We start from the raw sequence: 11,086 nt of genomic DNA, 5'->3' as shown, positions 1-11,086 counted from the left end.
GTGTAGGGATTCTCGTTACCTTTTCGTGGATATAAAGAACGTCGAAAACGGATAAGGAATGCAAAGTTTATGACCATTTGAAGTTAGAGGGGTTTTGGGACAAAAAGGGTACGCATGGCGCTCAAAAAAGAAATTGGACGCATGAAAACTTGGGAATGTTGGGCGTTCCTAAAGGAATGTCGGGATGTTTCAAAAGCTCGTTTTTAGGTTTTGGCCCCTTTATAAGCATCATTATGGACCCAAACCTCTTCCATCCTTCAACCTCCATCCTCTCTAACCCTAATAACGAAACCCTAGCCTCCATTTGAGTGATTATTGAGCTTTATAGTGGTTTAAGTGTGTTTTTGGTGCTTGCGAAGGAAGAAGGAGCTTCTTGAAGAGTCATTGATTGGCTTGGAGCTTTTGGATCCAAGCTTTATACAGATAGATCGAGCTTCTGGAGGTATAAAGTCTCAAACTTGATAACTCTTTCATATAGATCTAGCTAAATGTTATTTTGTTATGGTTCTGGTCCCTTTGTGGTGGTTCTTGTGAGTAGGAGTTACTCCAGAACATTGGAGCTTCATATTCAGTCTTTGTTAGGGTTATGGAGTCATAAAGTTTGGATCTTAGTGAGTATTAACCTTCCATGCATGATTTGGTAGTCTTTTGGTGAAGCTTGGGACTTAGGGTTTTGATTTGGATCCCATTAAGTCATGCTAAGTCATAAAGTTAGGAACTTTATAACTTAAGAAGTCCCTTTGCATCAGATCTGGAAGTTTGGACCGAGGTCTTATAATTTTAAGGAGTTTTTAAGACATTTTAGAGTGATTTTGACCTTTGGAGTTCATCTTTGGTGTTGGGCTTCATTAAGCCATGCAAAGGCTTAAAGCCTTCGCCTTTATGGATTAAGTCACTGATATGAAGCTATTTTGAGGATTTGGACGTTGGACTTAAGGTATTAAGATGTTTGGTGTGATTTTTGGTTAATGGTCGTGTGTTCATCTCAGTAACGCAACGCGTTCGGTTCATCAGTAGGATTTTTGAGCTTTTGGTCATGGACTTGTTTTGGGGTTTTGGCTTGTTTATTTGGGCTATGAATTATTTGTTTGGGCTGTGGTTGGGTCTCAAAACTTTGAGTGGGCCTTAGGTTTGTTTTGGGCCTTGAGTTGTGTTATCAGTCAATTAATGGGCCTTGGGCCAAGTTTGGATTGTACCCATTAAGGAAAGGGTAAAATGGTCTTTTACCCTAAGAGTCGAGACTTATGAGTTGAGACCACGGTTAATGAATCATGGCATGATTATTAATTAGGGTTTATTTGTTGTTAGTGTGGGATTTCCGGTTCGGCAGCCGAGTGTTATCTGATTTGCAGCGGATTAAGGTGAGTCTCCTCACTGTGTTTAGCAGGTCGAAGGCACCAATGCCGGCCCATGGTTCATTATGTTAGAATGCTAGTTGTCTGCGTGACTCTAGCATGAGTATGTATTAGTATGTATTTTGGGCGGGGCTTGATGCCAGGCAAGGCCCAATGACTATATCCTATATTGTTATTTATGTGATTATCGCATGTGTTGGTAGGATTATGTGATTTATGCTGGGCGAGGCCCGTTATGTGAGTGTAACATCCCAAAATTCTAGACCAAAAACTTCATTTTTGATATATTGATTCATAAAACAATTTATAGAAAACATTATCATGTTATTTCATTTCATAAAAACCATAGATCATATGTCTCAAAAGCATGTCATAAGATAGTAACACTGTCAGAGTAAAATTCCCAAGAATCTCATATTCGGAAAATCGTGTGTGTGATGTGCTGCTATTGTGCTGACTCCTTTCCTTCAAGGAAGAAGGACCTGAAACAAAAACTAAAAATTGTAAGCACAAAGCTTAGTGAGTTCCCCCATCATACCACATACTACAAATTATACATACTATATAGCATATCAGGGTGTTAGCCTACCCCTTCGGTCATGTCGACCGGTACCTTGCCTAGCATATCAGGGTGTTGGCCTACCCCTTCGGTCCTTTCGACCGGTACCTCGCCTAGCATATCAGGGTGTTGGCCTACCCCTTCGGTCCTTTTGACCAGTATCGGGACTATTTCACCCCCTACTTTTACCATATAGCATCCTATTATAGCTCTTACTAGTGGACCGATATTGGTGCCTTCGACCCACTTCTACTGGAAGGTAACTCACCTCAATGTCGTGAAGTAGCCAAACTGTCCTCGGCTCTAGGATCAACTCTCCTTAAACTCCTACACATAAAATCTCTTTTAATTGCTCTTTCATACTCATAACCCCTTTAAGGGTCAACTTTGGTCAAATGTCAAACTCAAAGTCAACATTCTGGTCGACTCAACTCACTGAGTTGGTCCATCAATTCGTCGACTTCCTTGATCTGTAAAACTCTGGAAATCTCGATCCTACTCGTTGAGTTCTTTCATGAACTCGTCGAGTTCCATGATCCATAAAACCCTGGAATCTCGATCCTACTCATCGAGTTCTTTCACGAACTCATCGAGTTCCCATTCGTACAGAGTCAGGACATTTCACTCACAACTCGCCGAGTCCCTCCTTGAACTCGTCGAGTTCCTCAATCTTCATAACCAAAAACCATGGCCAACTCGCTGAGTCAACTCCTAGACTCAACGAGTTTGCTCAGTAACAGAAAAGGTTGGGGGACCACGACCCAACTCGCCAAGTTGTATGAATAACTCGTCAAGTCCCCAATATTCTAAACCCATTCAGTCATTTCTAGTTGGGTTTAATGCTTCCAAAACATAGATTTGGTCCCCTAGGACTAAGTTACAATGTAAAGTTGCTAACTTTACGTTTATGCATGGTGCCATGAAGCTAATAACACCAAAACTCAACTCCTAAAGAGATCTAAGGCATGGAGAAGGGCTAAGACTTAATAAAGTTGGCAACTTTGAGTCTCATAAGGCCATGGACATCTAGATCTAAAGTTATAACTCCAAAACATGTTTGCATCCATGAATGGTTCCAAAATAGGCTCCTTAAGGCCCTAAACGACTCCATGAAGAGATATAGTAAACGAATAGTCAAGGTATAGACTTTATACCTCAATAAGGTTGCTTTGACAAAGAACTCTCTGGATCCAAAGCTTCTTCATTCAACCAAGCACTTCTAACTTCCACTCTTTCAAGGAAATACCAAAGAATCACTCTCTTTTCACTCCCACACACTAAAAAGGCTCAAGATCACCAATTAGGGTTTTGCTGGACTGAGGGAGGCGACGAGGGAGGCCACAATAAAGTGTTAAGGTCCTTAAATAAGATGCAAACCCTGAAAATTAGGGTTTCACTCTAGCAACCCTACTCGTCGAGTTAAGGCTTCTCAACTCGTCGAGTAGACTTCAAGTCCCATGTCCAAGATTTGTTTCTACTCGACGAGTTTGGGGCCTCCAACTCACCGAGTCCTTTTGAAAAAATGAATAATTTGGCTTAAAATACATAACAGGATTCAGGCGTTACAGTGAGTGTGGGCGGGTCCCATATCTCAGTGGGCGGGCCCGATATGCGAGTATGGGTGGGGCCCGTATCTTAGTGAGCGGGGCCCAATATACGAGTGTGGGAAGGTCCCGTATCTCATTGGAGCGGGGCCCATTATGTGCTTAATTATGTATGGTATGAGGTATCTTTGGGAACTCGTTGAGTTTTGTGCTTACGGTTTTCTCTTTATGTTTCAGGTACTTTGGTTTTCAAATGGAAGAGCTTGGGATGATTGTAGAACACACACTACATGTTTCCGCATTCTGTAATTTACTTTGATTCGATGATGTTTTGCTAAATCTTGATTACCTTGGTTTTATGGAAATGATATGTATTAACGATTTATTAATCTACAAAAGAAATTTTTATGTCATTAGGATTGGGACATTACAAGATTTCTCCGTGTTCGCCGTTGCAAAGAGTATCACCATCGGTGACCCTTCTGGTAAAGCACACCCTTGAAACCAGCGGTACATCAACCCATTATGAAACCGGAAGTAATATGAGATTCATCAATTTCTTCACCCGAGTTTTAATTTGAGGTTCATTGATTTCTTTACATGAGGTTTGATTTGAGGTTCGTTGCTAGTCTGATTTTGTTTTAAAGTTCGATTTTGGTTTTCTGATTTGTTTGGGTTTAAGTTTGATTTGGTGTTCTTCTGGTTTTTGTTCAAGATATAGCCGGAGCAGAGAAATCGAGTATGGTGAAAGGTAGATTGGAGTCGAAGGTCCTGGTGGAATCGATATTACATCCCATGGAATACTACTCAATAGAAAATCGTCGATGCTGAGGCTTTTTCCGATGAACAAAAACCCAGACCCCGTTCTTGCCCTACCTTCCCATGTATATTTTCATGTTTCACTCGTATCTGCCTATGGGTTTGCACAAATTTGATTTATGAATTCGATTTCTTGATTTGATTTTTGGTTGGAATGAATTTCTAGGTTAGATTTATGATTTCACTTCTTTGTTTGATTTCCATATTTGATTTTAGGTTTGAATGTGTTATGATTCATAAGTTAAATGGATTTCTCGGTTTGTATTTTTGCTCTTTTTGAGCATCCATGGTGGTGGTGATAAATAAATAGAGGTGGTGATGGTGGTGGGATTGATTTTTTAAATAAAGATACAAACAATTATTTAAAAATAAATTAATTAGAAAAAAATAAGCTAAGGGAAAAATGATCATTTTATGTCTATCAGGACAAAATACGTAATTTACTCTGATTTATTTTATCATTTATATTTTCACATAAAGTAAAAGCGTACCCTTCACCCCTCCCATTTAACTGTAATTCCGACGAGATTTCTCCTCCTCTCCCAGTTAACTGTAATTCCGACGAGATTTCTGCAAGATTGCACGCATCGGAGCTTCAAAGCCGTCGAGAATCTTCTGTCCAGGCTTGCGATATATGTATTAGCTGAAGGGGTTTTCAAACGCCGATTTAGAAATCTGAACATTGTGAACTCGATCACTGCAAACGGCATACGTGAAGGGGTTTTCATTAATTTCGAACCTTGAACGACGATTTGTGTTCAGAATAGGTAATTTCTACCAGATCTCATTTATGTGTTCATCACCAGTATATAAAATTTTCTTACAGTTCAGCAATTATTAACATTTCAACTAATTTTCCCTCAATGTTGATGAAATCAGTTAACGAATAAGGAAATGACTACTACTACCACCAGAACAGGCGTTCCAAATTCAGAAGCTGTTTCTAGAGGCTACAACTTCGCCTCTACGTGGGAACAGGTTCTGTTCTTGTCAATTTGTCATATCATTTACTGTTTCTTGATCTTAAAAGTCGTGTAGTTCTACAATTTTCAATTGGAATAGCTAAGTTGTTGGCAAAATTTACTATTACAAAACTTGAATGTTAGCGGATGTATTCATAGAAATGGGCTTTGTCAAATCGAAACTGAAAGAGAAGGCTTTGAATAACATTTCTAACAGAAGGAGGAGTCTTACAATTAGGATTCCTCATTTGGAAGTTGAAGATCAGTTTCCAACAGTTTAAATATCAGTGAGATGTATAACTGTGAGTGGCCAAATTGAGGAAATTAGTCTTGTTGCGCCAAAATTGCTTTTTTCCTACTTCTTTTTGATAGTGGACTCCAGTGGTGGGAGGGTGGATGAAACTTAACAATGTATAACACTAATGATATCTCACTGGAAGTTATAAGGTGAAATTGAGGAAATTTAGTCTTGTTATGTACCTGTGCACATTTTTCACTGAATAATATATTGAAGTGCTGTCTTATTTAGGTGCTTATCCAGTGCTTGTTTTTATTGTACAGAATGCTCCCTTGACTGAGCAGCAACATGCAGCAATAATAGCACTCTCTCATGCAGTTGTGGATCGACCATTTCCTTCCAAATTGGTGAGTTCTTGCTTGTACATAACATTTACTTGAATGTGCATCATGTCTATTGCATAATTTGCTGATATTGTGATCAATAATATGGTCTACAGTCACAGGAAAATATATCCAGAGAGAATAATGGTTTATCTGTTTCAACAAAGCATGGCACTGTGGAAGAATCTGGTGAAATAGATGGTGTTTTGGTCAATACAAACCAGGTATGTAAGTATGTAACGGGTCTCAGCCTGGATTTCATTACAATATGCTTTTCTTGATGAATTAATGGACACACATTGACCTTAAATCTTAATACAGTTTTACAAGTGGTTTACAGATCTTGAAGCAGCAATGAAATCAGAGGTTAGTACCATGTCTTTCCTCTTTCCCCTGTTGTTTTCTTGTTTTCCTTTGAGCAAACACTGGTTATCCCTTAACATCTGATTTATACTATTTCATAGACAGAAGAGAAGTATCAACAATATGTTAGCACCTTAACTGAAAGGATACAGACATGTGATAGTATTCTTCAGCAGGTAGACATAAACTTTTGTTCCATGTTTTTTTATGTTTACCTAGTTGACAAGTCAACTTAACCATTACACCTTTTCAGGTGGATGAAACCCTTGATTTGTTTAATGAATTACAAATGCAACATCAAGTAGTTGCAACAAAGACCAAAACCCTTCATGATGCATGTGACCGAATGGTGGGGTCCTGTTTGATTTTATAATTAATATTAGTAACATATGTTTAGTCATATCTGAGTGTTTGGCTAATTAATCTTTCTACATTGCAGGTAATAGAGAAACAACGATTGATCGAGTTTGCAGAATCCCTTCGCAATAAACTCAATTATTTTGATGAATTAGAGAATGTAAGAGTATTATTTATAGCCTAAATCAACTAGTTTCTAATAAAGATTTTGTTAAATTAAGTCTTGTTCATACTGTGTATTGCAGGTTGCTACCAGCTTTTATTCTTCAAATACAAATGTTGCAAGTGAAAACTTTCTTCCACAACTTAAAAAACTCGATGATTGCATCACGTAAGTAAATTACTCAACACTAGTCTTTATTTACTTGGTTCAAAATTACTATTCTTATCATATATTAATGCATCAGTTTTATGGGGTGTTTAGGTATGTTGAAAATAATCCTCAGTATGCTGAATCCAATGTTTATCTGGTCAAATTTCGTCAACTTCAAGTAAGTAACACATTTTTCCTTCTAAAAATCAGGTTTTTAATTCCCCAATTTGAATTTGCTTGATATTTTATCTAATTAACATAATTACAGTCTCGAGCCTTGGGAATGATACGTGCTCATGTTCTTTCTGTTCTCAAAAGTAGTACTTCTCAGGTAAATATTTTGAAGCAAAGCACTTTTACTTTACTAGAACAAAAATGTTTTTAAATTTTTTTTTTGTACAGGTCCAAACAGCACTCAAGGGTAGTGGTGGAAATAAAGCAACTGTTTCTGAGGGTGTTGAGGCATCTATCATATATGTCCGCTTCAAGGCAGCTGCAAGTGAGGTAAAAAAATATCTTACTTTCTATATGTCATGATGATCCCTTTAACTCCATTAACAAACAAACCTAATAGTAGCAACATATGTATGCACAGCTTAAACCAGTACTTGAAGAAATCGAAAGAAGATCTTCAAGGAAAGAGTATGTTCAAATTCTTTCAGAATGTCACAGAATATACTGTGAACAACGCCTATCTTTGGTGAGCTTTCACTTTTTTAATTTTTTTTATAGAATTTTTCACTATATGATGTGATTGTAATTATTCATCTTCTTTATGTCATCCAGGTTAAAGGCATAGTATCTCAAAGGATTTCAGAATATTCCAAAAAGGAGACTTTACCTTCTTTAACCAGATCCGGATGTGCGTACTTGATGCAGGTATCTAATTTATAATGTTTTTGCTTTTATGTATGTGAATAAAAACAGTAAAAAAAGAGTATAAAACTTCTGTTTGTATCCTAATCACTTTGACAGGTTTGCCAACTGGAGCACCAACTGTTTGACCATTTCTTCCCATCAACTTCAGAGGATATAACAAGTCTGGCTCCTTTGGTAGATCCACTGTAAGTTATAAATGGAATTCTTTTATATAATCTTTAATGTGTATTTGTTGAAAATTGAAATGCTGCTTTCGTGTTTACAGATGTACTTTCTTGTATGATACACTGAGACCAAAGTTAATCCATGAAACAAATCTTGATGTTCTTTGTGAACTTGTGGATATTCTTAAAATAGAAGTTATAGGAGAACAACTGAGCAGAAGAAGTGAATCTTTGGCTGGAATTCGGCCTACATTGGACAGAATTTTAGCAGATATTCACGAAAGGTTAACCTTCCGTGCTCGAACACATATTCGTGATGAGGTATTATGTCATTTCATATTATCCTTTTATTAAAATAATTCCAATTTCATCACTAATGAGCTGTTTAAATTCTATTTCATGTTCATCTTAGATAGCAAATTATCTCCCTTTGGATGAAGATCTGGATTACCCTGGAAAGCTGGAACAATCACCTGAGATCAAATCAGATCCCACTTCTGTAACTAACTTCTTAAATCACCTTTTTAATCCTATATATATGTATATATAAATTCTATAATTTTTTAATTATTAATTTGCAGATTGAACTGAGTTCAGATGTTGTCAAGACTTGGTACCCTCCACTGGAAAAAACCGTATCCTGTCTTTCAAAACTATATAACTGTCTGGAGCAAGCAGTTTTTACAGGCCTTGCACAGGTCTGCGAATTTTCAACATCTCATAATATTTTTTAGTTTTTATTTTTTTAATTCAATTCCATTTTTTTTCTTCCCATTCTTCAGGAAGCTGTTGAGGTTTGCTCTTTATCCATCCAAGTAAGTGAATTTAATTGCTTCAGATTTGTTTCAACATTTGGTCTGTAATTATTTTAATGTCATCGAATGTTTCATTTTATTTGTTTGCTACAGAAAGCAAGCAAACTTGTTGCAAAAAGATCATCACAAATGGATGGACAACTTTTTCTCATCAAGCATCTTCTTATATTAAGAGAACAGATTGCACCTTTTGACATAGAATTCTCAGTCACACACAAGGAACTGGATTTCTCCCATTTGTTGGTTAGTATCTACTTCAACTTCTCCTTTTTCAAAAAAAAAAAAAAAAAACAATAATCTCTTAGAAGAATCTGAAAGTTTGTATTCATTTGTATGTGATCACTTCAGGAGCATCTGAGACGAATCCTTAGAGGTCAAACCTCATTATTTGATTGGTCAAGGTCAACTTCTTTGGCAAGGACACTATCGCCTCGAGTTTTGGAAAGTCAAATTGATGCAAAGAAGGTATACAGTTAGTAATTCAGGATTTGTTACTTTTTTTTTTGTTTTGATTTAATTATATTGTTTTTTTGTAAATTTGTATTTTTAAATGTAGGAACTTGAGAAAAACCTGAAAGCCACATGTGAAGAGTTTATCATGTCAGTTACTAAGCTAGTAGTAGACCCCATGCTTTCCTTTGTTACAAAGGTTAGTTATTTATCTTCTCTCTTTTTCAGCAAAATAAATAAGGGGACAACCTGAATAAACATTTTTTTTTTCTTGAAGGTGACAGCTGTCAGGGTGGCATTGTCATCAGGTGGTCAAAATCAAAAGTTAGAGTCAGCTATGGGAAAATCACTCAAGGAGCACGCGTTTGCTTCACCAGATAAGGTTGCTGAAATCGTGCAGAAGGTATGTGCTTATAAATCCATTATTTTTTAAACCAATTATTATTATTATTATTTTTTAAAAGTTATATTGTTTTGGTACAGGTGAATGCAGGCATGCAAAATGAGCTGCCAAGAGTGATGGAGAAAATGAAGCTTTATCTGCAAAATCCATCGACACGTACAATACTTTTCAAACCAATCAAGTAAGATTTTTAATCAAAATTTCTTTTAGATGTTTGATAAAAATGGTCAATGTGAAGTCAAGGTTTGGAATGAGGGAGTTGAATAATTTGATGTTTTTTTTTTTGTTCAGGACGAATATCATAGAAGCTCATGAACAAGTAGAATCATTGCTGAAAAAGGAGTACTCTCATGAGGAAATTGATAACATAAAGATGGTGTCCATTCAGGAACTTCAAGCACAGCTTGACAATTTTATATAGAGTTTGATAATTCCAAATGTTATGTAGAGATATACCAAAAAGATCAAGGTACATGAAACTCATCAAACCTATATTAGGATTTCACAAGTTTTGTTTCAAGGCTTTTCATATTATCTGTTATTTTTTTATGTGAAGAGGCATATATGTATTTGTGGCCTTCCCTCATTTTATAATAATGTTTTTAAAAGATACAGATATTATAAGGCCATAAAGTAAAAACTTTCTTATCCCAAAACAAAACTTATAGTCAAGTTTGAAGATTTTGCCCTTCAAGGCCAAAAGTTGTGTCTTTTTAGTTATTCTTTTAACCTATATCATTGGATTGTTTTGGTTAAATTTCTTTTATATGAAAAGTAGTAATAAAAGAAACTTGAAAAAACAAATTTGAAATGTGAAATATATAAAAGTAACCAGACAAAATGAGGCGAGGATACATTCGTGAGCTTTTATTCCTTCCACATTCTCATGTGGTAACGACATCAACGTAATGGGGCCTCAATAAAGGAGTTGTGTATGCATTTATTACTCGTGAGAAATGGAATTTATCTTCTTCACTATGCAAACGTTACCGATTTCAAATGTAAGGACCTCATTATTGATTCACGATCTTCCTTGAATATTCGCAGACGTTTAACTAACATCTATTTAAGTCCAAATTGATGATAATTGATGGGTCATTATAGAAATGGTTTGTATATTTCAAACAACTAGGAAATCTGACAACACAACACCGATATAAGTGGATGTTATGTCTTTCGGCTTCATACACATTCTTCGAGCGATTATTCCACTAAGTCAATAGGACCCTATCAACCTACTTCTCATGCCGAAGAGTTGTCTGCACGTCTTGATGAACTGCCCATTGTATGGTCTAAAAAAATATTTAATTAATTTCATAATCATTTTCCAAAATGTTTAAACATCATTTGTGGATAAAAACAAGTTGGAGTTAGCCTACTTGACTAACAAAGTGTCTAACAAAAAGTCATGAGTTCATTCTCATACATATACTAACTCACTAGATGTTCTAAAAAAACCATTTGTGGATAAAAGGTCATAAT

General features: G+C 36.2%; 1 protein-coding gene across 1 annotated transcript; it reads left to right on the top strand.

The window, feature by feature from the left end:
- The first annotated feature begins 4,756 nt into the window (after positions 1-4,756).
- LOC145017341 (sec34-like family protein) lies at positions 4,757-10,159 on the top strand. The gene is made up of 25 exons (XM_078975387.1): positions 4,757-5,044; positions 5,157-5,255; positions 5,801-5,884; positions 5,977-6,084; positions 6,182-6,226; positions 6,325-6,399; positions 6,477-6,572; positions 6,663-6,740; positions 6,826-6,911; positions 7,005-7,071; positions 7,162-7,224; positions 7,296-7,397; positions 7,489-7,593; positions 7,680-7,772; positions 7,869-7,957; positions 8,038-8,257; positions 8,349-8,435; positions 8,518-8,634; positions 8,719-8,751; positions 8,845-8,994; positions 9,100-9,216; positions 9,308-9,400; positions 9,479-9,604; positions 9,685-9,785; positions 9,896-10,159. The coding sequence occupies exons 2-25, from the start codon at positions 5,172-5,174 to the stop codon at positions 10,023-10,025; spliced, it is 2,349 nt and encodes a 782-aa protein (XP_078831513.1). The 5' UTR covers positions 4,757-5,044; positions 5,157-5,171; the 3' UTR covers positions 10,026-10,159.
- Positions 10,160-11,086: the final 927 nt, after the last annotated feature.

The sequence above is a fragment of the Lactuca saligna genome, chromosome 9 (assembly GCF_052625555.1).
Source record: "Lactuca saligna cultivar CGN05327 chromosome 9, ASM5262555v1, whole genome shotgun sequence".
NCBI lineage: Eukaryota > Viridiplantae > Streptophyta > Magnoliopsida > Asterales > Asteraceae > Lactuca > Lactuca saligna.
The sequence above is the reverse complement of the archived record's forward strand: the minus strand, read 5'-3'. Positions and strand labels throughout refer to the sequence as shown.

Bases quoted from the DNA above. Each gene is read 5' to 3' on its own strand.
- LOC145017341 (XM_078975387.1), top strand. From the start codon at position 5,172: ATGACTACTACTACCACCAGAACAGGCGTTCCAAATTCAGAAGCTGTT. The intron at 6,085-6,181 runs GTATGTAAGTAT...ATCTTAATACAG, and splicing joins TTTTGGTCAATACAAACCAG to TTTTACAAGTGGTTTACAGA. The intron at 7,773-7,868 runs GTATCTAATTTA...TCACTTTGACAG, and splicing joins GATGTGCGTACTTGATGCAG to GTTTGCCAACTGGAGCACCA.